General features: G+C 43.7%; 1 protein-coding gene across 1 annotated transcript in view; it reads right to left on the bottom strand.

The window, feature by feature from the left end:
- The window catches only part of LOC149429098 (E3 ubiquitin-protein ligase MID2-like), a 64,426-nt gene extending 36,862 nt beyond the window's left edge, over positions 1-27,564 (bottom strand). The window contains exons 1-2 of the mRNA XM_089666735.1: positions 27,366-27,564; positions 13,893-14,054 (exon numbers count right to left, since the gene is read on the bottom strand). Coding sequence (XP_089522861.1) covers positions 13,893-14,054; positions 27,366-27,564 — 361 coding nt within the window. The remainder of the gene's footprint in view (positions 1-13,892; positions 14,055-27,365) is intronic.
- Positions 27,565-27,905: the final 341 nt, after the last annotated feature.

Raw genomic sequence — 27,905 nt, 5'->3', positions numbered from 1 at the left:
TTTAAGAGAAATTTAGAGAAACTGTTGCGCTAATATAATGTTTTACAGGCACCCACAATTTTAAGGCTTGCCATGTTGGGTATCTATTTACTTGGTTCAACCTGATCTTTTATAGATTACCAAAAAGTGGACAAAATATTGTGCTTGTTTACCCTAATATTAACTTTAGTGTATTTTTTACTGAAACTTGCTTTTCATAAACCACTGGCCTAATATAACGTTTTAAGGGCAGACGCAATTTTAAGGCATGACATGTTGGGTATCTATTTACTCGGTGCAATCTCATCTTTTATATTTTACAAAAAAATGGGTAGAATATTGTGTTTGTGTACCCTAAAACCTTACTGTGATTTTTACTGAAATTTTGCGTTTCATAAACCATTGGGCTAATATAACGTTTTAAGGGCACACGCAATTTTAATGTTTGACATGTTGGGTATCTATTTACTCGGTGCAACTTCCTCTGTTATGTTTTATCAAAAAATTGGTAAAACATTGTGTTTGTGTACTCTAAAACCTTAGTGTATTTGTTACTGAAATTTTGTGTTTCATAAACCATTGGGCTAATATAACGTTTTAAGGGCAGACGCAATTTTAAGGCATGACATGTTGGGTATCTATTTACTCGGTGCAATCTCATCTTTTATATTTTACCAAAAAATGGGTAGAATATTGTGTTTGTGTACCCTAAAACCTCACTGTGATTTTTTCTGAAATTTTGCGTTTCATAAACCGTTGAGCTAATATAACGTTTTAAGGGCACACGCAATTTTAATGTTTGACATGTTGGGTATCTATTTACTCGGTGCAACCTCCTCTGTTATGTTTTATCAAAAAATTGGTAAAACATTGTGTTTGTGTACTCTAAAACCTTAGTGTATTTGTTACTGAAATTTTGTGTTTCATAAACCATTGGGCTAATATAACGTTTTAAGGGCAGACGCAATTTTAAGGCATGACATGTTGGGTATCTATTTACTCGGTGCAATCTCATCTTTTATATTTTACCAAAAAATGGGTAGAATATTGTGTTTGTGTACCCTAAAACCTCACTGTGATTTTTACTGAAATTTTGCGTTTCATAAACCATTGGGCTAATATAACGTTTTAAGGGCACACGCAATTTTAATGTTTGACATGTTGGGTATCTATTTACTCGGTGCAACCTCCTCTGTTATGTTTTACCAAAAAATTGGTAAAACATTGTGTTTGTGTACCCTAAAAACTTAGTGTATTTTTTTCTGAAATTTTGCGTTTCATAAACCGTTGAGCTAATATAACGTTTTAAAGGCACACGCAATTTTAAGGCATGACATGTTGGGTATCTATTTACTTGGCGCAATCTCATCATTTACATTTACCCAAACAATAGGTAAAATATTGGGTTTTTGTACCCTAAAATGAACTTTAGTGTTTTTTACTGAAATTTTGTGCTTCATAAACCATTGCCCTAATATAATGTTTGGAAGATTTAGCTAATCCTCAGGCCTAAAATTATTTTTTTTAAACGTTTGCAAAAAATGCAAGAGGGTTAATGGTTACATTTTTTTTTTTAAATGCTATTTACAGCAGTATAAAGAAAAAACCAATTGTTGTGGGAATTTGTGTAGTGGGTGCTGGAAAGAATTTTTTGGGAACTTGCGTTTCTAAACTTCATACCGTTTTCTTTTACCTGGTTTCCCGCTTTCAGCTGTGCTTTATGCATGTTACAGTATAGCGCAGGATGACAATGATACAGTGAGTCTTGAAGGCTCGTCTTATCACCCCATGCATCATACCGGTCTGCCCTTGACAGTGGCAGTTAGAGGATTCAGAAATAAATCAAGTCCCTGCTCTATTTGCGAGAACCTCAACAAAATATATTATATGAGCCATGTTCTTGCGTATGAAGAAGTGGCTTTCTTTATGGAACGACTTTACCCCTGTATAACGCTTGCCGAAAACAATAAATTACATACAACAAACCTAATCCATTTTACTTCAGCCCTATAGAGTAAATCAATGCTAAACTGAATATATGAGCTTTGCGTTTTAAATGCTCCTGGGCACTTTGTACTTGACTTGTCAGGCTGGTGATCTGAAATCCTTACTGAGTGTTTGGGCTTTTATAGGCAGCTGTTTTAGAAACTACGTGGCCTGTTTTAGAAAGGGGCAAATTCAAAATGATGTTACTTTTTTTTTCTATCATTTAAAATAGAACTAACGTATTTAAATTGTTAGCAGGTAGAATAGGCAGACTCTGTATGTCTCTTCTGCAAGAAAATCTCTGCCCTGTCTAACAATTTTTATTAATTGTACACTGACTGCCACACATGAGGTCATAGCTGGTAGCAGGCCAAGTGTGGTCGGTATACGGACAAGGGCAAACAAATAAAGATCTGGAAGAAGATAGCAGAGGTGGTGATGGTGAGCAATGGTGTGAGGCATGCACCTCACAAGGCTGGAGAGGGGCGCTCTAAACCAGCCATTTTCAACTAGGGTTCTTCCAAAGGTTGCTAAGGGGGTGATGGACCTCCCATCTAAAGGTGCCTGGATAGATCCATATCCAATGCCACTTGGCAGAGCCAGCAGCATGGCACCAATGATCTTTTTAGCTGTCACTAAGGGTGGTGTTGTGACTGAAAGGGAGGAACATACATTTCCTTTCATTCAGTGACCACCATTGTTAGAGGCATTTTTCCCAATGACCGCCAATTTAAGGAATACTTTTCCCACTGACCATGGTGTAAGGAACATTCTTCTCACTGTCCACCAATGTAAGGGAAATTCTTCCAACTGACCACCAATGTAAGGGACATTCTTCCAACTGACCACCAATGTAAAAAGTATTCTTCCCAATTATCACCAATGTAAGGGAATACCTTCCCATTGACCACCAAAATTAAGGGACATTTTTCCCACTGACCATCATTATAAGTGACATTCTTTTACTGTCCACCAATATAATGGGCATTCTACCCACTGACCATCTTTGTGAGGGACATTTTTCTCACTGACCACCACTGTAAGGGACATTCTTCTCACTGACCATTAGGGGCGGACTGACAACTCATGGGGCCCCCGTGTCCTTGCCCAAACTCAAAAAAGCCTATGAAAAAGGTACCAGGGGCATCTCATGGGGCCCCCTACTGACCCCGGGCCCTTGGGCAGTGCCCGAGTTTCCAAATGGTCAGTCCGCCCCTGCTGACCACCATTGTAAGGGACATTATCTCACCAACCACCAATGTAAAGAGTATTCTTCCCAATTACCACTAATGTAAGGGAATACCTTCCCAATGACCACCAAAATTAAAAGGCATTTTTCCCACTGACCATCATTATAAGTGACATTCTTTTACTGTCCACCAATATAATGGGCATTCTACCCACTGACCATCTTTGTGAGGGACATTTTTCTCATTGACCACCATGTAAGGGACATTCTTCTCACTGTCCACCAATGTAAGGGACATTCTTCCAACTGACCACCAATGTAAAAAGCATTCTTCCCAATTATCACCAATGTAAGGGAATACCTTCCCATGGACCACCAATGTAAGGGGCATTTTTCTCACTGACCACCATTGTAACGGACATTCTTCTCACTGACCACCATTGTAAGGGACATTATTCTCACCAACCACCAATGTAAAGAGTATTCTTCCCAATTACCACTAATGTAAGGGAATACCTTCCCATTGACCACCATTATAAGTGACATTCTTTTACTGTCCATCAATATAATGGGCATTCTACCCACTGATCACCTTTATGAAGGACATTTTTCTCACTGACCACCATTGTAAGGGACATTCTTCCCACCGACCACCATTGTAAGAGAACTTCTCACTGACCACCAACGTAAACAGTATTCTTCCCAAGCAATCTTTCCACTGTCCGCCAATGTAAGGGACATTCTCCCCAATGACCACCAATGTAACGGCATTTCTTTCCACTTGACCACCAATTTTAGGAATTTTCGGACCACCAAAGTAAGGAGCATTCTTCCCCCAAGTCCCTTGATAAATTGATTTTACAGGGGTTTTCCTGAGACCTAAAAATTATTTCAAGGGTTCCTCTGGGGTACCAAGTTTGAGAGAGGCTGCTCTAGGTGGTATGTCTGCCATAATGTGCAAGTCGGCAGTAACCATAGCCATGGGACCCGAAGCATCACAGTTCTGCTTTAAACCCTGTAGCCTGTGTAGAAAACGAATTGGCTCTTGGATCTTAGTAGTATTTCACTACCTCTTGTTACCATCATGGTATGGCAGCAAAATTAATTTCCTTAATGTATAAACGGTTCACTTTAGGAACAATTATGAGACAGAAGTGGCACAATATACCATAGACTTTTTTCCAGGGTTTTATAATAAAACAACAAGCCCATTTTTCGCAACAGCTACCACCCTACACTAGATAAAAACTACAGGAAACAATTAGGAGCACCATATCAAAAGTTGGCGCATCATGAAGAGTTTATGTCATCATAAAACGCTCAAAGGACAAGCCAACATGTTTCAGGGTTCTCGTGAACCCCCTTCCTCAGGGCATAAAGCTGCTGATGAGGCTTTGGAATTGGTTGCTTGAGCCTGGTCTTTTGATTTTATTTATTTTTTTTTAAAGAAATTTAATTGATTTATTGATATTTCTATAGTGCTCTTCTTCCTGAGGACTCTGAGTGCTTTATCTGCTGTTGGGGCAGAAAATGAGGTGGCTATATTTGGCACACTCAGTAGAATATTATACTAGGGCCAATTTCAGATCTGAGCCAATGAATCTATCAGCATGCCTTTGCATTGTGGAAGGAAGCCAGAGAGAGACCATGCAAGCACCAGGAGACCATGCAAACGCCATGCAGATAGTCTCCTGGCTGAGATATGAACCGAAGATCTCAGTTTGCAAGTCAAAGGGCTGTCCACTAAGCTGCTCTGCTACTCATGTACCCATCTAAGCTGGAGACCATCCACACTCTTAATCTCTAATGAAGGAAGTCAGTCAGAATCCCTGAAGCATTGGTTTGTCCTTCAGGCATGATGAAATAAACTCTTTGTGGCCTCTCAACATTGGGTCTGGTACATCTGCTTTTACCTGTATCTTTTATGTTATGGAGGGGTGGTATGAGTGGTAAAGGATAAGATGGAGAAGGTGAAATAAAGGGACCCTGTCAGAGAAATATAATCTCTGAGTACAGAAAAGACTAAATACTTACTTCCCAATGCTGAGACATTGTCCTCGAAGTCTCCTGGGAAGATGACATTTCTTGAAGTATTGGTCTCTTTCAGTGGCGGACCGACCATTTGGAAACTCGGGCACTGCTCGAGGGCCCGGGTCAGTAGGGGGACCCATGAGATGTCCCTGGTACCTTTTTCATAGGCTTTTTGGAGTTTGGGCAAGGATACAGGGGCCCCATGATCCCCTATTGCCTGGGGGCCCCCTGAGTTGTCAGTCCGCCCCTGGTCTCTTTTATCTCCAACAGCTCTGATTGGTTCCTCCTGCTGTCCTCTACTATTCTCTCCTGCACCAATAAGGACATGGGCATGAGGAACCAATGAGGGCTGTTGGGTGTAAAAGAGATCTACAAACCCAGAAGTGCCAGTTTCCCAATAGATTTTGAGGATGATTTCTCAGCATTGGAGTGGCATTTCACAGAGCGGGCCCCATGACGGAGAATAATTTCGTATCTCCTCTTTACTTGTATGTGCTTTACTCAGAGATTTTACTTCTGTTACAAGGTTTCCTAAATGTTGTACTTTAGGACTTGTTTACATTGGAACCAGATGCAGGAAACCCACGATCCGTGCCCATTTCCCACACCATGTTCAAAACGCACTGGGACACATGGTACCGCAGTACCATGCGATCCAGTGCAGTGCATTTTGAAACGTAGTGCATGAACTACTTCTGGTGCAAGCCAGTGTGATTTCAGCCCATTCAAATGGAGAATGGGCTGAAAAATGCACAGCCCTGAATACCATAGGAATTTCGCAGAACGCAGACCGCGCTCCTGTGTGAACTGACTCATAACATTGGAATAGGCTTTAAATGCCACCTGAGGGTTATGGTAGCTCCTTTCACCTATCCTGGATCTGGTCTGGGCATCTCCCATCTGGCAGCTGCACATATGCAAAGGATTTGGATGCTCATTATGTCATTGACCCACTATGGTCACCTGCCGGACATGGGCAGTATTGATCACTTCCCTACCGCTCTATAGCAGAACTACTGCTACAGGGTGGCAGGGATGCGCAAACTCACACACACATATATGATTTTGCATTTGCGGGTAGCGGGCACGCACGCTGCCCTACCCACGCCGCCACTGGCGGCTACAGATGTCGATCACCGGGTCCCGGCCAGAGATTCCCCGCCGGCACCCAGCGATCGCTGGGTATCACTGACAGGAGAGAGGCCTGTATGTAAACAACACATCCTCTCCTGCCAGCAGTAACATGCTGCTGTGTATTTCTCTGCACTGCAACATGTCTCCCTAGTAAAACAGCACACAGTTAACCCTTTGATCCCCTCAGATATTAACCCCTTCTTGCCCAGTGTCATTAGTACAGTGTCAGTGCTTTTTATTAGCACTGATCACTGTATTAGTGTCACTGGGGATGTCAGTCCCCCCAGTGTCAGAATGGCCACCACAGTTCCGCTAAAGATCTGGTCATGTACTAAAAAAAAAACCAGTCCCTTGTCAATCTGTTAATTTTTGTTTCATAAAAAGAGAAAACAGGAAAAATAAACAAATGCACATTATTAAGTAAAAAAAAGTCCAAAAAAACACTAAAATAAATTTAAAAATACCCTAAATACACAAAAAGCAACTCTCTCCAAATAGAGTGGATTATTTTTTTTCAAGCAAATTTCTCTTAAAGTGGTTGAAAAGGCTCACTGCATGAAGGTAAAAACTTTTTGTGTCTGCAGCAGCCCCCCTAATACTTACCTGAGCCTGATCCCGATCCAGCGGTGTGCAGAGGAGCCTCTTCTCTCCCTCCTCATTAGCTAAGACAGCAGCGGTAGCTATTGGTTCCTGCTACAGCCAATCACAGCCAGTGAGCCAATGAGGAGAGAGCAGGGGTGGTGCCTCAACTCTCCCTCCTCATTAGCTAAGACAGCAGCGGTAGCCACTGGATCCTGCTACTGCCAATGAGGAGAGAGCAGGGGTGGTGCCGAAATCGTGTGCCATATCTGAATGGACACACAGAGGAGCGCCTCTGGAGCACACCTGCTCGAGTGCCCCCAAAGCAAGCTGCTTGCTGTGGGGGCACTATGCAAGAGGGGGGCAGAAGTGCTGGTGGGGGACCCGAGAAGATGAGGATTGGGGCTGCTCTGTGCAAAACCTTTACACAGCGCAGGTGAGTATAGTATGTTTGTTATGAAAAAAAACAAAACAAACCTTTATTATGACTTTAAATGCAAAAAAAAAGTAGATAATGATTTTTATGCAAATTTTCCTTTAATAAAAAATAGATTGATTTTTCAAGCACATTTCACTCACATATATAAAAAAAGGGAGTAGATCATGTTTTTAAAGCAAACCTCAATTTAATAAAAAGTAGACCATGTTTTTCATGCAAATTTCCCTTTAAAAAAAAATTTTTTTCAAGAAAAATTTGCTTAATAAAAAAACAAACTTTTTTTCCCCCCCCAATTACATAAATACATTTTTTAAAAAAAGAGCAGATCGTGTTTTAGCCCGGGTTCACACTGATGCGGTGCAGAATGTGCAATGTTTTCTGTGCAAATTCTGCACCGCATCAGAATCGCACACCGTTCATGTGAACCGCTGCAGGTGTGTATGTTAACAACACCCTGAAAGCGGTCCATAAAATGCGGTGTCAGATGCAGAATCGGATCGCATAGTTGTGAATACTCATGCGATCCGATTCTAGTGCGGACCAAAAAAAGGGTCCTATGCATTTTTGGTGCGGGTGCTGTGTGATTAGAGCCATACAAAATGTACGGCTCCGATCGCACCGCACACAAATAGCATGTGATTAGTACAGGAATGCGGTGCGGTTCCTGTGCGATTCACATGCGATGTACCGAGCCACATATATGTGAACCCGGGCTAACAAACAAATTTCCCTTTAATCCTGGTTCACATATCCGCATTCCTACGGGCTGAGTTTTGCGCGGACACGAGAGCCCATTCATTTGAATGGATTCCCGTCCCCCGGGACAGGCAGGGAAGAAGTCCCTGCACTTCTTTGGAAACTGCAGCTCGCACGGGAACTGCGATTGCAATTTCCAGTGCTGGCGGCGTGCCATTAGAATTAATGGCACCTGCCCGCGGCTCTGCATTCTTCTGTGTGGGTGGATTTTGTGCGCATCTGCAGCGACACCACCCGCAGATATGTGTACCTATCGGCAGCACAGTGGCTAAGTGGTTAGCACTTCCGCCTGGCAGTACTCGGGTCGCCGGTTCGAATCTCAACCACGGCACCACCTGCCTGGAGTTTGCATGTTCTCCGTGGGTTTCCTCCCACACTCCAAAGACATGCTGGTAGGTGAATTGTCTAAATTGTCCCTAGTATGTGTATGAATGTAAGTTAGGGACCTTAGATTGTACACCCCTTGAGGGTTAGGGACTGATGTGAATGTACAATATATATGTAAAGCGCTGCGTAAATTGACGGCGCTATATAAGTACCTGAAATAAATAATAATAAATAAATAAACCTGGCCTTAACAAGAAAAACATTTTTAAGCAAATTTTGCTTAAATAAATAAAAAATTAGATTGTTTTTTTTTTCAAGCAAATTTTCAAATACAAAAAAAAAAAAATAGATCTTGCTTTTCAAGCAAACTTCACTTAAATAAAAAAAAAAAAAAAAAAAAAAAAAAAAGAGCAGATCATTTTTTTCAAGTACATTCCAAGTAGCTCATTGAGGTAAGGTGAGAGTTTCCAATTTGGTGAAATTTCGCTAGCGACAAAATCGATAATTTCACGGGGAAATCAATTTTGTTAAAACCACTTTGTTCATCCCTATGATAATTGCACAAGCTGAGTCTCCAATTTGCAGTGGTTTTCATTCATGCTTTCAATCGGACTTCACTTTCAACATACGCGCCTTCACTGCTTTAAAAATAGGTGTGAAAATGGCTGGCAGCATGTGGTGAACTACAGTGAAACAAAACACTATTATTTTCCTAAGAATGGAGCCGAGGATTGCGAAGAAAGTAGCAGTATGAGATTTGGATTTAATTTCCAAAGTCTTACTGAATAGCTGCTTCCTCTTACCAGGGGTTGGGAATGTATGGTTTAATAGAAGGGCAGTATTGTTTTCTTACTCTTCAGAGTACGTGCAAGATGCCTGGTGCTGATTTCCTGTGTATTCCCTTTTTGCAGACATGGGAAGATCATTTTAACCCGTTGGGTAAAGCAGAAGGTTGGAAAAAAAAGAACATTTTTAAAGCACCAATCAAAATTGCTTAGGAATTCCTGTTTTTATTCAGGAATAGCTGCAAAGTACCTGACCTGTCTCCAACCTCAAAATGACTATGTTTGTAGTACCAGGTCCTGTTTGAGTAATACGATGTACCGGACTAAAGCATGCCATCCATGAGTCGCATTCCAAACAATTTTGTCAGGGTCTTGTCCACGGCAGAAGTTCTGGAAGATCTAGCATTTCTGCCAGTACTCTGCATGGCCGCAGAAGTACACATCAGCCTCAGTTTGGTGCCAGATGGCCTTTATAAGGAGGCTCATCACTTCTTCAAGTTGCTGGATGATCTCTAGCTCCCCGTGCCCTGTTCCTGTGATTCTGACTTGGCTTGCTCCTGGACCTGTCCACTCTGCTTAACCCCTGATCTGACCTCGGCTTGGCTTACGGATACTCTCTCTCTCTCGCTCCTCCTGTGTATGACCTCGGCTATCCCATCTGACTACGTCTGCTCTGATTCCCACCTGGTACCTGACCTTGGCTTGAACCGACTACCCAGTAAATCTCTAAATCCCGGAAGGGCTTGCATACCATGCACAGGCACCTCCTTTCTGCAGACTTATCTCCGTGCACGTGCTCCGTGAGTGGACCACCAACCAGCACTCCTACAGGCAACCTGTGCAACTATGGCCAGACTCCCGCTGTCCCACTCTCAGGGGACTCCGGAACTTAGCCGCAAGGGAAGCCCTCTCTCCATTGGTCTCCATCACCAGGTACGTGATAGATTTTTCGATCAAAAATTCGAAAACATTGTTCGTTCTCTAATCCAATGGTGCCACCAATGATTTGGAAAATTGGTCGTTTTTCATGAATTTTCCAGCAAGCCCAATAAACGAAATAGGGAGGAACCATGAAAATCGGCCGGTGCCATTGCCCCACTAACAGAGTGAAAATCGGCCAATTGTTCTTAGGTATGATTTTCGAACAAAAAGTTGGTAGAAAATCAACCCATGTATCGCCAGCCTAAGCATGTGCTGGGTTCAGTCTGAACTTGGTCCAAACCCAGTTTGGCAGAACCCATGATTGAACCTCAGCCAACCCAATATGCTGAGACCTGGGCATCTCCCATCCCATCTATCCTGAAGGATCCATGGGTATGTCTTTTCTATAGAACAGAGTTGTCAGTAAAACAATATAAAAACTGTTTATTATATCATCTGATTGGTGAGGCAAAGGGTTTAACTCCTAGGTTTTGGAAGGCCCAGGATCCACCAACAATGAAGGATTGGATAGACAGAGTAGAATATGTTAGTAGGATGGAGGAAATTTGCTACATGGAGAAAGATGAAATGGAAAAGTTTAGAAAGATTTGGGGTAAATGGTATGAGTTTGGAACTTCAGAAAAATACTTAAAATTGAACGGTCCCCCATAGTAGTACCAGAGAATTTAAATGGTTAAAGAGATCTATATATATGACTAGATTAATAGGAGGGGAAAGAGAGGATAAGATGAGATTGGATAGGGGTGTGTATGGGGATAAAGTTTATATGTATGATGTAAAAAGATTTATGATGGTTTTGTAAGGTATTTTTTTCGTAAAAGAAAAAATAAAATATATAATGGAAAAAAAAAAGAAAAAATTAAAATCGACCCATGTATGGCCGGCCTAAGCATGAGCTGGGTTCAGTCTGAACTTGGTCCAAACCCAGTTTGGCAGAACCCATGATTGCACCTCAGCCAACCCAGGCTGCGTCCTAAGCATCTCCCATCTGGCAGCTGCACATACGCAAAGGATTTGGATGCTCATTCTGTCATTGACCCACTATGGCCACATGCTGGACATTCAGTTTTAAAACCGTGGGCATTATTAATCACTTCCCTACCACTCTATAGCAGAACTACTGCTACAGAGCGGCAGGGCTGCGCAAAATCACAAACACACATTTATATATATGATTTTGCATTCGCGGGTAGCGGGCATGCGCGCTGCCCTACCCATGCCGCCACTGATGGCTACAGATGTCGATCACCGGGTCCCGGCCAGAGATTCTCCGCTGGCACCCAGCGATCGCTGTGTATCACTGACAGGGGAGAGGGCCTGTATGTAAACAACACATCCTCTCCAGCCAGCAAGGACATGCTGCTGTGTATTTCTCTGCACTGCAGCATGTCTCCCTAGTAAAACAGCACACAGTTAACCCTTTGATCGCCCCAGATGTTAACCCCTTCCTGCCCAGTGCCATTAGTACAGTTTCCGTACTTTCTATTAGCACTGATCACTGTATTGGTGTCACTGGGGATGTCAGTGGCAGTCCCCCCCCCCCCCCACAGTATCAGAATGGCCACAACAGTCCCGCTATAAGTTATTGATCGCTGCCATTAAAAAAAAATTTTTTACAAATCCACCAGTATATACCACCATTTGTAGACGCTGCAACTTTCACGAAAACCAATTAATTTATACGTATTGGGATTTTTTTTTTTTTTAAGCAAAGACATGGAGCAGAATAAATTTTGGCCTAAATTTATGAAGAAAATAGATTTTTTAAAATATTTTTTTACTGGATATGTTTTATAGAAAAAAGTCAAAAATATTGTTTTGTTATTCAAAACTGTCGGTCATTTTTTGTTTATAGCGCAAAAAATAAAAAACGCACAGGCGATCAAATACCACCGAAAGAAAGCTCAATTTGTGTGAAAAAAAGAACATAAATTCAATTTATGTACAGCCTGGTAATGGCCTGGTCAGGAAGGGGGGGGGTATATCCTCTGGAGGGCAAGTGGTTAAGGAGTTGCCTCCCCATTGCGGCTATAACAGCCTCCTATCTTCTAGGAAGGCTTTCCACAAGATTTTGGAGTGTCTGTGGGAATTTGTCCCCATTTGTGAGGTCAAGTACTGTTGTTGGATGGGAAGACCTGGCTCGCCATTAGTATTCCAATTCACCCCAAAGGTGTTCATTCGGGTTGAGTTCAGGGCTTTGTGCAGGCCCCTTGAGTTCCTCCACACCAAAGCAGTCAAACCATGTCTTTACAGGATTGGCTTTGTGAGCAAGGGAAGATCATGGCGGAACAGAGAGGGTCCTTGGGAGGAAGAGAAGCCATCTATGAATGGGCAGCGAAGGGGTGCCTGGACAATATATAATCTGTATGACAACACTGACCCCTAAATTACACTACATGAACAAATGTTGGTGGGCACCTGATATGAACATCACGCCTGTTTATATGGTGGACACCCCTCCAAATTACTGAGTTTCCAGTGAAGGGTACAGCTACAACATACAAAGACATTTTGGACTGTGGTGCTCTTCCAACCTAATGGTAACAGTTTGGAGGAAACCCTTTTCTGTTCCAGCATGACTGTGTCCCTGAATACAGCTCCATAAAGACATGGTTTCTGTAATTGGAGGGATGTGCCGACTGCTCCATCTTCCACACCCTCATCCAGCTGTTGGACAGACGTATTTCTCCATCCACGCTCTTCCCATGTAGAACCCGGGTCATCTAAATAAGCCAGCACTTGCTGCATCCGCCATAAGACCTCAGTTTCCATAGCTGCGAGTGGTATCTGTCTCTCCTCTCCTGCTCTTGGATCACGGTGATGGTTTGGATGTGTTTACAGGTTGGAAGCACAATCCCACCGCTTGCCACCAAAGTAACGGAACCGGAACCCAGACCGCACTGAGTTTTTCCGTTATAGCACAACTTCCCCTGTCCGAACACCATCCACGGACCACACCCTTGAAATCCCTCAGGAAACAGACAATACCCAGCTCTTCATAATACAGGAAGCCAACAACTCTTTATTTTACACAAACAACATGTTTTTATACAGAGGGCGGGGAAACACAACCAGGAACAGGAAATACATCATCAGCCCGCCCCATCCCACCCAGACACAGAACAATGGGATGAAACACATGGTAAAGGACATTGACCAACCCCCACACCAATACACAAACAGTACATCCCATAATAGTTGGCTGGACAGGAAGACACAGCACAAGGGGGGGGGGGGAGCACATGGCAAACAGACAATGGACAGCCATGTGGCCTAGACAAAGGAACACACACTATACACAAGACTCAGACATTCACATACACACCCTGTACCCCTTAACAGGCACAGGGTGGGTTAAACATAATGATTTGGGGAGATGATACAGAGGTCCCCCCACCCCCAAAAGTCACTCCCGTCACACATGGTTTGACCAGTTTGGTGTCAAGGAGTTGCACAGCCTCAAAGGCAGTTCCAACGCCATCTTAATGCCCACGGTTTTGGAATTGGATGTCCAAAAAGCTCATACAGATGTGATGGTCAGGGGTCTTCAAACCTTTGGCCATATAGTGTATGTCCGAGGAAGGATACCATAAAAACTGTTTAGGTGTGCAAATTAGTCATTGGGTTAATGTCAGGTAAACCTTCACATACTGATACTATTGAATTTAGTCTAGATATCCAAGCGTCAGTGACCCCTGTTCATGAGAGGGTTGAGCAATAATAAGTAAAAGCCACATGTACTCACTGTTGGTCTTGAGTCTTGCCGGATCGCTATGTCGGCTCCCAGCCTGGTTGATTGCTTTGACTAAAAAGATGTAACGAGTTCCACTCTGAAGCCCATGCACAGTGTAATGGTTCTGCTTGATATTGGGCACAATCATCCAGCTGTCCATGGAGCTATAAAGACCTGCAAAAGGGGACAGTGGGGTAGTATAATAGCTTCATAATTACTGAAAATGATAAAAATGAAATCTTAACTCCAGGCAAACAGCTAAATGCCCTCATTCATTTTTTTTCCCCAAAGCTGTGCAGATCTGTATTTACCGATAGGCTTACTATATAGATCTAAAAACACCACCAAATATTTTGTGCTTAGCTCACAACCTTTGTTCCATCTTTTTGTCCCTCTAGAACAGTGGTCTTCAAACGGTCATCCTTTGTTTGCCTTTATCCGGGCCTTTTCAACGCTTTTTCTCCCATTCATTTGTGGCATTATTCCTCCCCACTAACAACCAACGATGGGGCACTATTCCTCCCACTGATACCAATGATGGGGCACTATTTCTCCCACTGACACCAATGATGGGGCACTATTCCTCCCATAAACTCCAATGATGGAGCACTATTCCTCCCATAGAAACCAATGATGGGGCACTATTCCTCCCACTGATACCAATGATGGGGCACTATTTCTCCCACTGACACCAATGATGGGGCACTATTCCTCCCATAAACTCCAATGATGGGGCACTATTCCTCCCATAGACACCAATGATGGGGCACTATTCCTCCCCCTGACACCAATGATGGGGCACTATTCCTCCCATAGACTCCAATGATGGGGCACTATTCCTCCCATAAACTCCAATGATGGGGCACTATTCCTCCCATAGACTCCAATGATGGGGCACTATTCCTCCCATAGACACCAATGATGGGGCACTATTCCTCCCATAGAAACCAATGATGGGGCACTATTCCTCCCACTGACACCAATGATGGGGCACTATTCCTCCCCACTAACAACCAACGATGGGGCACTATTCCTCCCACTGATACCAATGATGGGGCACTATTTCTCCCACTGACACCAATGATGGGGCACTATTCCTCCCATAAACTCCAATGATGGGGCACTATTCCTCCCATAGACACCAATGATGGGGCACTACTCCTCCCCCTGACACCAATGATGGGGCACTATTCCTCCCATAGACTCCAATGATGGGGCACTATTCCTCCCATAGACTCCAATGATGGGGCACTATTCCTCCCGTTGACATCAAAGACAGGGCACTATTCCTCTCACTGAATCCAATGATGTGGCACAATACCACCCCCCACACTGACAGCAATGATGGGGAGCTATTCCCCCCACTGACACCAATGATGGGGCACTATTCCTCCCACTGACACCAATAATAGGGTGCTATTCCTCCCACTGACACCAAAGATAGGGCACTATTCCTTCCACTGGCACCAACAATGGGGCACAATTTGTTCCACTGATGCCAATAATGAGGCAAAATTCCTCCCATGAACACCAATGAAGGGGCAATATTTCTCCCTCCAACACAAACAATAATGCACTGTACTTTCCTCTAACACAAATGATAGGGTACCAATCCCCCCACTGACACCAATAATGCAATAATAGGGCAATATTCCTCCCACTGATACCAGTGCTGGGGCATCATTTCTCCCACTGATACAAACAATGAAACACTGACAACAATGGTTTGGCACTATTCTTCTTACTGATACCAATGAAGGGGCACTTTTCCTCCTCCTGGTCCTCCTTCACCACCACAGCCATTTAGCCAGTTTTAGCAGCGAGACCTGGCTTCTCATTTTGACGCATGGCTCTGTGATACAGGAGATCCTATGTAAAATGAGGCATGCTTACAGTGACTGTTGCCTTCTATAATGGGTGGAGGTCATTAGAAGGAATCAGTTAGAGCTGTGGGGGATCCAGGAGATCGACACTCCTAGACGTTTGGGTTTATTTATTTCAAGTACTTATATAGCGCCGTAAATTTATGCAGTGCTTTTACATACATATTGTACATTCACATCAGTCCCTAACCCTCAAGGGGCGTACAATCTAAAGTCCCTAACGTACATTCATACATACACATACTAGGGCCAAAGTTTAGACAGGATCCAATTAACCTACCAGCATGTCTTTGGAGTGTGGGTGGAAACCGGAATATGGGAGGAAACCACGCAGGCACAGGGAGAACATGCAAACTCCAGGCAGGTGGTGCCGTGGTTGGGATTTGAACCGACAACCCGAGTACTGCCAGGTGGAAGTGCTAACCATTTAGCCACTGTGCTGGTTTTAACTAGAGACTTCAGAGGAACATTTCCAGTTACTGCAGAGGAGATTGGCAATGTAGGCAGTAGTTAAGATGAATGTGTACATTCTACTTATCTTGGTATGACTTGCTTGAATAATTTTTATATACCAACTGGGTCACTTAAAGAAAATAATCCTTAAACTGATATGTACATTTTTAGCCATCCCTTTGAAATCTTGCACCTCTGATATCGATGACATCCTAGTTCTATGGTGACGGTGGTCAGAAAACATGCCACGACAAGGTCCAATTTTTTGTCCCCTTCAAGTGTTTTTGGTGAAGGAAACTGTTAAAGTGCACCTGTTCCCAGACCATGGACATTAAAACTGAAGGCCATTTTTTTTCATTTTGGGTACAGTAAGGGAGGGTTATCCCCCCTGCCAGTATTTTTTTGCCATCTGTGTCCCATTGGAGGTATTTCCCTTCACTTCCTGTCCCAATAGCCAAGACAGGTAGTGAGAGGAAACCCCTCCAAAGACAGGAAATACCTGGTCGTCTCCAGAACTAGTGTCCCCAGTGGAAGATTTCCCCTCCATTCCAGTTCTGGTGACAACCCACAGTTTGGGAGTTTCTTTTACGGTTGATGATAGCAGTTACCAGGACAAATAGAGAGGGCTGAATGCCCTAATGAGGACACAGGTGGCAATAAAAACCTAACGTGTTCTAATCCCTCTCCACTCTTATCGAAAACCTTAAAAGCATAACCTTCAGTTATACTTTAATCAATTAAACTCAAGCCCACCCTGAGCCCTCTAGTTGCTTTTGATGTGAAGTTAGTTCTTCTCAAAGAACCTAAAATACTCTAAAGTCACGTTTCAGTCAGTTTCTAACAGTTTTCAAAAACTTAAATGGCGAACTAGTTTGCCTATCTGTTTGCTGCAAGTCCTACATTTCCTGGCGATATTACTACCTGCCACTAATTGCAACCCCTTTCTCCTCAGTTCCATGTATCAACCTCCCCCTTTGGTAGCTAGGATGCTGGCATTCGCCTGCATCCTAGCAACCGATGCCATCAGAATAGAATTGATTTTCAAAATTTGCCTCCTATTAACTTCAGTGGGGTTGTAATATAGTTCACAATTTTTGGACGTGTTTGCCAAATGTGTTTTGTGATTCAGACGCACGCAGATTCACCTGTCACTAGTGTTTACATAAGTGGAGCCTGACAATATTCTAAAGTCTTATGGAAAAACACACTGCCTGTGTTGAGAACTCTGAAAATGAATTTCCTCACAATGCTTATGTGTTTCAAAGTGCCTGTACTGCTTGCTTTAATGTCCAGAATCTGGGCACATTTTCAATAAATGGGTGCTTCCAGCCCTGTGACAAGTCTGGGGAAGGCTAGTTCTATAAAGACATGTTTGACCAGTTTGGTGTGAAGAAACTCAAGTGTCCTGCACAGAGCCCTGGCCTTTAACTCTACTGAACACCTTTAGGGAACACCTTTGGGATCAGGTCTTCTCATTCATCCTCAATACCTGACCTCAACCCTACTGAACTCTTTTCAGATCAGGTCTTCTCATTCAACCTCAATTCCTGACCTCAACCCTACTGAACTCCTTTGAGATTAGATCCTCAATACCTGACCTCAACCCTACTGAACTCTTTTCAGATCAGGTCTTCTCATTCAACCTCAATTCCTGACATTAACCCTATTGAACTCATTTTGGATAAGATCTTCCCATTCAACATCAATACCTGACCTCAACCCTACTGAACTCCTTTGAGATCAGATCTTCCCATTCAACATCAATACCTGACCTCAACCCTACTGAACTCCTTTGAGATCGGATCTTCCCATTCAACATCAATACCTGACCTCAACCCTACCGAATTCCTTTGAGATCGGATCTTCCCATTCAACATCAATACCTGACCTCAACCCTACTGAACTCCTTTGAGATCGGATCTTCCCATTCAACATCAATACCTGACCTCAACCCTACTGAACTCCTTTGAGATCAGATCTTTCCATTCAACCTCAATTTTTGACATCAACATTACTGAACAACTTTGAGATCAGGTCTTCTCATTCATCCTCAATACCTGACCTCAACACTACTGAACTCCTTTGAGATCATGTCTTCTCATTCAACCTCAATTCCTGACCTCAACCCTACTGAACAACTTTGAGATCAGATCTTCCCATTCAACCTCAATTCCTGATCTCAACCCTACTGAACTCCTTTGAGATTAGATCTTCCCATTCAACATCAATACCTGACCTCAACCCTACTGAACTCCTTTGAGATCAGGTCTTCCCATTCAACCTCAATTCCTGACATTAACCCTATTGAACTCCTTTTGGATAAGATCTTCCCATTCAACATCAATACCTGACCTCAACCCTACTGAACTCCTTTGAGATCGGATCTTCCCATTCAACATCAATACCTGACCTCAACCCTACTGAACTCCTTTGAGATCGGATCTTCCCATTCAACATCAATACCTGACCTCAACCCTACTGAACTCCTTTGAGATCGGATCTTCCCATTCAACATCAATACCTGACCTCAACCCTACTGAACTCCTTTGAGATCAGATCTTTCCATTCAACCTCAATTCCTGACATCAACATTACTGAACAACTTTGAGATCAGGTCTTCTCATTCATCCTCAATACCTGACCTCAACACTACTGAACTCCTTTGAGATCATGTCTTCTCATTCAACCTCAATTCCTGACCTCAACCCTACTGAACTCCTTTGAGATCAGGTCTTCCCATTCAACCTCAATTCCTGACATCAACATTACTAAACAACTTTGAGATCAGGTCTTCTCATTCATGCTCAATACCTGACCTCAACCCTACTGAACAACTTTGAGATCAGATCTTCCCATTCAACCTCAATACCTGGCCTCAACTCTACTGAACACCTTTGAGATCAGGGTTCTCATTCAACCTCAATACCTGAACTTAACCCTACTGAACACCTTTGAGAGGACTTGGAAATACGATTGTGAGTCTGATCTTCTCATCCAACATCAGTACCTGACCACTCAAATGTTCTTTTTACAGACTCCAAATTCTTGTGGAAAGCTTTCACAGAAGATTGGAGGCTGTTATGGCAGCAAAGGGGGGACCAACTGCATATTAATGGCCATGGTTTTTGGAATGGGATGTTCAAGAAGCTCATATAGGTCCCATGGTCAGGTGTCTTTTGACCATATAGTATTCAATCTAGGGCCGCAGAATCTTAAAATAAATTATGTAACCATGGATGGACTTAAGCATGGTCAGTTGGTATTCCATGTTGTCTGCAATATACATATGCATTGCCTGCTGGCTCATGAAGACTTTTATTTCTGTTGGATTAATGCTAACTACTCACTAGTGGTCATGATTAACATTTCCTTGATATCTGCTTTCTTATGTGCAAATACCATACACCAATCCTGGATGGAATAGTTTAGTGGGTACAAAGGGGCCAGGTTTGCTTGCACATTGTGGGTAACTCCTATGTCCATTGCCGCATATGTAATTATATCCATGGCACTGATTCTGCATAATTAAACAGAATGTTCAGCAACTCAGGTGCTAATTTATGTTTGTTCAACCAACAAATAAGGTCAACACATTTACAAATTATTTCTAAAGCCACAGCTGGGTCCTTTGTATCTGCAAACATCTGCTAGTGACACATTGTTGTATGTTTTGTGTTGTGTTTCTTTTTTATCAGAGCAGTACAGCAAAAAATAATTGCCAGTTCAATACTGCTACTGTTTTCTGGATCATGTAAGATTAATGCAGTCACAACGTTTCACCTTAACACCTACGTATCAGATACGCAATGAAATCCATGAGCGTTTACTGGAATATTCCAGGAGCTACAAACACCTAAAGTACAACTATATAATAAAGTGAAAAATGTATTTATTCTTAATGATCTAATACCTGAGCTGGAGTTTAGATTTCAAAGAACAGTTGCAATTGAGGAAAAGGCTTAAGTCACATTTTCGTTTTGCTATTACAGGATTATCTTCACACTCCTTTCCTACATGTACTGCCTGCTGTCATACCGTCCACACTCATCTCCAGAACGTTCTGTCCCAAACTTTCCAACCTCTGTCATACCCTCCGCACTCCTCTCCTGTACATACCGCCCGCTGTCCTACACTCCTCTCCTGCGCATACCGCCCGCTGTCGTACCCTCCGCCCTCCTCTCCTGCGCACACCGCCCACTGTCATACCCTCCACACTCCTCTCCTGTACACACTGATCACTGTCATACCCTCCACACTCCTCTCCTGTACATGCTACCCTCTATAATACCCTCCGCACTCCTCTCCTGTACCCACTGATCACTGTCATACCCTCCGCACTCCTCTCCTGTACACACTGCCCACTGTCATACCCTCCGCACTCCTCTCCTGTACACACTGATCACTGTCATACCCTCCACACTCCTCTCCTGTACACACTGCCCGCTGTCATACCCTCCGCACTCCTCTCCTGTACACACTGATCACTGTCATACCCTGCACACTCCTCTCCTGTACACACTGATCACTGTCATACCCTCCACACTCCTCTCCTGTACACACTGATCACTGTCATACCCTCCACACTCCTCTCCTGTACATATCGTCCGCTGTCATACCCTCCACACTCCTCTCCTGTACATATTGCCCGCTGCCATACCCTCCACACTCCTCTCCTGTACATATTGCCCGCTGCCATACCCTCCACATCCCTCTCCTGTACATACCACCCACTCTCATACCCTCCTCACTCCTCTCCAGTACATACCGACAACAGTCATACCCTCCGCACTCCTCTCCTGTACATACCGCTCACTGTCATACCCTCCGCACTCTTCTCCTGTACATACTGCCCACTGTCATACCCTCCGCATCCCTCTCCTGTACATACCGCCCACTGTCATACCCTCCACACTCCTCTCCTGTACATACCGCCCACTGTCATGCACTCCTCTCCTGTACATACTGCCCCCTGTCATACCTGCCACACTCCTCTCCTGTACATACTGCCCACTGTCATACCCTCCACACTCCTCTCCTGTACATACTGCCCCCTGTTATACCCCCCACACTCCTCTCCTGTACATACCGCCCACTGTCATACCCTCCACACTCCTCTCCTGTACATACCGCCCACTGTCATACCCTCCACACTCCTCTCCTGTACATACTGCCCACTGTCATACCCTCCACACTCCTCTCCTGTACATACTGCCCCCTGTTATACCCTCCACACTCCTCTCCTGTACATACCGCCCACTGTCATACCCTCCACACTCCTCTCCTGTGCATACTGCCCACTGTCATACCCTCCACACTCCTCTCCTGTACATACCGCCCACTGTCATATCCTCCATACACCTCTCCAGCAATCAGATTTTGCTCTGCAGGCTACAGAGGAGCCAAACCCCCCCTCCGCCCCCCCCAAAAAAAACATACATTTACCTTATTCCTACTAGTAACCATAACTAGGTGGGCACTACATGGTGCACAACTACAAATCCTGCAATTATGACAACATGGAATACATGAATCTATTCTCACAGAAAAATATAATTGACATACAGTATTAATTTCTAGAATTCCGTAAGGTCGCCGTTCCTGCTGAGATCACGTTTTATTACAAATATTAATGAATCACAGATACTAGCTTTACATCCTTTTCTTTTGGACAGATATATGCAGGTGGAAATCCAAAAAAATATTATTAAAAAAGACAACTACACCAAACATATAGTTTATACTGAAATCCCTTAGTCTCTAGTTAAATAAAATAACATGCATACCGTACATTATATTCTCACTCATTCAACAAACAGGCAGATAATGGCTGGTATAACGTGTACTTTGTTATGTAACTGTCAATTCAATCCCACTACTGTGGATCATATAAAATGAAGGCAATCATTTATGAGATATCTGGCTTATTTAAAGGTTTGTGCATTATTTATTGCTGAGGGCCGTTGGCACTGTTAACATTACAGATTCAGATCACTATATACAATCCTATAGAGTGAGTTTCAAGTGTGGAACCTACAAAAACCTTTGTCTGGGTTTGCTCTATTGAGTTGTGGCAACATGTACTTTGCACAGTTCCAATTTAGAATGGCATCCCAAAGCACAGCAAAGTAGGCCGAAACCAAATTCTTTGGTTGTCTAGCACAGCGTTTTTCAACCACTGTGCCGCAGCACACTAGTGTGCCGTGAGATATTGTCTGGTGTGCTGTGGGAAAAATTGCAATTTCATCCGTAACATGTGGCCTCGGCTCACAAATAGACCAATCATTAGAACAGCAATGGGCAAACTACGGCCCGGTGGACCTTTTAATCCGGCCCGCGGAGCGTGATACTGTCAGGATGATCTGTCCCCCTCGACGTATCTGCGCATGTGCCGGAGATCGCCGATCGGCTGCTAATGCCTGAAACTGGCACATGCGCAGATACATCGAGGGGGACAGATCCTCATAGGAGACAGATTTTCATGCTACACCGGAACGGCGAGAGGAACGCGCGGAGCAAAGGTAAGTGAATTGACACAGGGGGGGCTTGGGGACTTAATATGGGGGATGAATTAATATGGGGGATGAATTACTATGGGGGATGAATTACTATATGGGGGATGCTGAAGGCTGCAGGTGTTTCGTCGAGGTCTCAGGTCAAGGAGAGCTGGAAGGGCTATCTCTAAGCGTATGAGAACAATTTGGAGAAAGTCCGCTGAGGATCTGTCCTGGAGGCTCACGGTACAAGGTCTAGCCCAGCAATGGGCAAACTACGGCCCGGCGGACCTTTTAATCCGGCCCGCGGATGTGGCTGTCAGGATGTGTGTAGGCGGGGCAGCATGACGAACGTGAGGGGAGGGGAGCTAGGCTCCTCTCACAATCCGCCCTGAAGACCGGAACGGCGCGGGAACACGGCGAGAGGAACGCGCGGAGCAAAGGTAAGTGAATTGACACAGGGGGGACTTAATATGGGGGATGAATTAATATGGGGAATGAATTACTATAGGGGGGATGAATTACTATGGGGGATGAATTACTATGGGGGATGAATTACTATGGGGGATGAATTACTATATGGGGGATGAATTACTATGGCGGATGAATTACTATGGCGGATGAATTACTATATGGGGGATGAATTACTATATGGGGGATGAATTACTATGGCGGATGAATTACTATGGCGGATGAATTACTATATGGCGGATGAATTACTATATGGGGGATGAATTACTATGGGGGGGATGAATTACTATATGGGGGATGAATTACTATATGGGGGATGAATTACTATATGGGGGATGAATTACTATGGGGGATGAATTACTATATGGGGGATGAATTACTATATGGGGGATGAATTACTATGCATTGAGGTGGTGTGCCTCGTGATTTTTTTCATGAAAAAAGTGTGCCTTTGCACAAAAAAGGTTGAAAAACACTGGTCTAGCATGAACTGCAAGTTGGAGATCTCTTTAAAATGGCTCAGCAAGGCTGAGGTTAGGAGATTGCGATAGATACTCCAGGACCTTCAAATGGTTTCTGCTGCAGTCATTGAAGGTTCTACTTGGCCTTATGTTTTAGATCATTGTCATGTTGGAAAGCCCAAGCCTTCAGTTCCTGTAAATTCTTTGGTTGTCTATCATGGCCTACATGTTTGAAATCCCTTCAAAGTGTTTCAAAGATGTTGAATTCAGGTGATTGTGATGGCTACTCCAGAACCTTTACGTTTTCTGCTGCTGGCCAATAAAAGGTTGACTTGGCCTTATGTTTTAGATTATTGTCATGTCAGAAAGTACAAGCCTTCAGTTCCTGTAAATTCTTTGGTTGTCTCCCATTGCCTGCATGTATGAGATATCTTCAAAATTTTTACACCGGGTGATGGCTACTCCAGTACCTTTACTTTTTTCTGCTGCAGTCATTGAAGAGTCTACTTGGCCTTATGTTTTGGATCATTGTCATGTTGGAAAGCCCAAGCCTTCATGGACCTGTAAATTCTTTGATTGCCTATCATGACCTGCATGTTTGAGATCTCTTCGAAGTGGCTCAATGATGATGAGCTCAGGTGATTGAGATGGCTACTCCAGAACCTTCACCTTTTCTGCTGCTGGCCAATACAAGGTCGACTTGGCTTTATGTTTCGGTCATTGTCATGTTAAAAAGCCCAAGCCTTCAGGGTCAAAAGCCCAAGCCTTCATAAATTGGTTATCTAGCATGAGCTACATGTTTGAGATCTCCTTAAAGTGGTTCAATCATGTTTAGGTCAGGAGATTACCATGGCTACTTCAGAACCTTCACTTTTTTTTTTCTGCTGCAGCCACTGAACAGTTGACTTGACCTTATGTTGGGTAATCAGTTTCATGTTGAAAGTTCAGGTGAGCCCACATGCAGCTTGAAATACAAATTTCTCTGTAATACTTTCTAATAATACACTACATTTATCTTGGGATCAATCTCCATGCTTCACAGTAGGGATGACGTGTTTTTCTTCATAGACCTTGTTGAGGCTTCTCCAAACACAGCATGTATGATTGTGACCATAAATATCAGTTTTGTTCTTTTCTCCCCATATGATTATGTTCCACAAGTTTTGAGGTCTTTCTAAGTGCTGTTTGGTGTATTGTAAGTGGACGGTTTTGTTGCATCGATGAGGCAAAATTGGCTCAAATTTAGAAAATTCTGCCAGAAGTATGCAAACTTGTGAACACAACCGTCATACAGCTGAGTTCACCCCTTATTTCTCCTCCTGCATCACTGATTTACTCACTGACAGATTAGTATGGATTACACACCACTTTCTCAAACTCAGTATTTCCAAAACTGAGCTCATAAAATGTCCTCCCCGCCCATGCCTTCTCCTGACTTCTCCATCAAGATCATTAGCACAACTATCATCCCCTCCCCACATGCCAGGGTGATATGTGTAATCTTCGACCTCTGCTTTCAGTCCTGAATCCAATCACTGTCCAAATATTGCTGCCTTAAGCTCTGTAACACATTTCCAAAGCATGCTGCTTCTCAACAAGCAATATTACAGAGCTACTATTTCTTTTCCTTGTGTCTCACCTTCACTATTGCAACTTTGTCCTCATTGGTCTACCTTTACACAGGCTATTCCCTCTTCGGTCTATCATGACTCAACCACCTTACCAACCATCCTGTGTCCACCATCCCTCTCTGCCAGTCCATCCACTGGCTTTAGGTCACCCAATGAATATTTGAAAATTTGAAATACCAAAAACATTAAAGCCATCCACAGCTGTCCCGAGCTACAAACTCCATCCTCTTCTCAAAACATCACCTAAACCATCCTCTCTCCCATCTCCTTCCAGGTCCACCTGCTCTCCACTGCCCTTGTCCCCTCCACTCATGCTCACCTCAAGGGCTTCTTTAGAGCCTCTCCCAATCTCTGGAACACCTTATCCCAACCTGTATGGCCATCTGTGAAGAACCGTCCCTTTGTGATAACATTTTGCTCTTTCCATTTCAGTTGCATTCCCGTTCTACCTTTTTTAAAAAAAAAAAAAAAAAAAAAAAACTGTATATGTTTAGCAGCTGTTGTGTAGACAGGCATTCTGCAGTTTGCTTGGGTAATGGGGACTTGTAGCCTTTCACTTATCCAGATTTCATATTGTGCTGATTACTGCTGTATTGTACTGTAGAGTTTTGGGTGTGGGTGGGGAACTAGGTGCCAGAGTTGTGTTCAATAAAGCATTCATTCATTCACCCGACAGGAAGTTCCGACTCGTGGTTTGGGATATCGGGGAAGGATTGTCTTTGAGCTTTAATACCCGTCTTGGCAGAGCGCTGGAAGACTTGCCGGGAAAGGGGACCATTGGCTGAGACTATTCCGCAAGATGAAGCCTAGGCGGAATGCTTCCGCCACACCATCTCCTACTCTATACAGTATATCTTCGGCTGATTCTTGAAAACTCATTCCTTCAGGTATGTCAATCCTGCCTCCACCTAAAATCTTGGCTTTTACCATTTTCATCCATTCCCTTACAGTTGATGCCTCTTGTATCATTCCTCCTCTCTTTGGACCAAACATCTCCAAACTTTCTAAACAAGGGGCCAGTTTAGTGTCCGCTAGACTGCGGAGATCAGGAGTAGAAAAGGTCTCAACGCCAAAAAGAGCAATGCCCCATCTCTGGTGTCAGTGAGAGAAATTGTGCCTCATCGTCATTAGTCATTGGGAGGAATAGTGCCCCAATGTTGGTGTCATTCATCCTCATTGGTCTACCTTTACACAGACTATTCCCTCTTCGGTCTATCATGACTCAACCATCCTGTGTCCACCATCCCTCTCTGCCAGTCTATCCACTGACTTTAGGTCGCCCAACGAATATTTGAAAATTCGAAATACCAATAACATACAAAGCCATCCACAGCTCTGTCCTGAGCTACAACTCCATCCTCTTCTCAAAACATCACCTAAACCATCCTCTCTCCCATTTCCTTCCAGGTCCACCTGCTCTCCACTTCCCTTGTCACCTCCACTCCTGCTCACCTCCAGGGCTTCTTTGGAGCCTCTCTCAATCTCTGGAACACCTTATCCCAACCTGTATGGCCATCTGTGAAGAATTGTCCCTTTGTGATAACATTTTGCCCTTTCCATTCCAGTTTTATCCCCTTGTTAAGTGGCATTCCTGTTCTACCTTTTTAAAAAAAAAAGTGTATATGTTTAGCAGCTGTTGTGTAGACAGGCATTCTACAGTTTGCTTGGGTAATGGGGACTTGTAGCCTTTCACTTATCTAGATTTCATATTGTGCTGATTACTGCTGTATTGTACTGTAGAGTTTTGGGTGTGGGTGGGGAACTAGGTCCAGACTGTCTGGTGGGGATGGAGGGGGCAGGGATTACTGCCAACATGTGCTATATAAGTTGAGTTGTGTTCAATAAAGCATTCCTTCATTCACCCTACAGGAAATTCCGACTCGTGGTTTGGGATATCGGGGAAGGTTTGTCTTTGAGCTTTAATACCCGTCTTGGCAGAGCGCTGGAAGACTTGCCGGGAAAGGGGACCATTGGCTGAGACTACTCCGCAAGAGGAAGCCCAGGCGGAACGCTTCCGCCAAACCATCTCCTACTCTATACAGTATATCTTCGGCTGATTCTTGAAAACTCATTCCTTCAGGGATGTCAATCCTACCTCCACCATTTCCATCCATTCCCTCACAGTTGATGCCTCTTGTATCATTCCTCTTCTCTTTGGACCAGACATCTCCAAACTTTCTAAACGGGGCCAGTTTACTGTCCGCCAGACTGCGGAGATCAGGAGTAGAAAAGGTCCCAGAGTCAAAACGAACAATGCCCCATCTCTGGTGGCAGTGAGAGGAATTGTGCCTCATCGTCCTTAGTCATTGGGAGGAATAGTGCCCCAATGTTGGTGTCATTGCGCCCAGTTCTTCGTGTCATCGGCCTCCATCATTGATGTTCATGGGGGTAATTGTGCCCAATTGTTGGTGTCAATGGGAGGAACTGTGCCCCATCATTGGTGTGTCAGCTGGAAGAATAGTGCCCCATTTTTTATATAATTGGGAGGGAATTACGCCCCATTGTTCGTATCAGTAGATGAAACAGTGCCCGATAAAAGGAAGCAAAGGGCCGCATCTGGTCCCCACAGTTTGAAGACCACTTCTTTAGACTGTAGACTCTCACAAAGCAGGGCCCTCCTGTACTGAATCGTATT

The sequence above is a fragment of the Staurois parvus genome, unplaced genomic scaffold, assembly GCF_062004578.1.
Source record: "Staurois parvus isolate SC_StPar_1 unplaced genomic scaffold, SC_StPar_1.0 ptg002806l, whole genome shotgun sequence".
Taxonomy (NCBI): domain Eukaryota; kingdom Metazoa; phylum Chordata; class Amphibia; order Anura; family Ranidae; genus Staurois; species Staurois parvus.
This window is presented reverse-complemented; position numbering and strand designations above follow the sequence as displayed.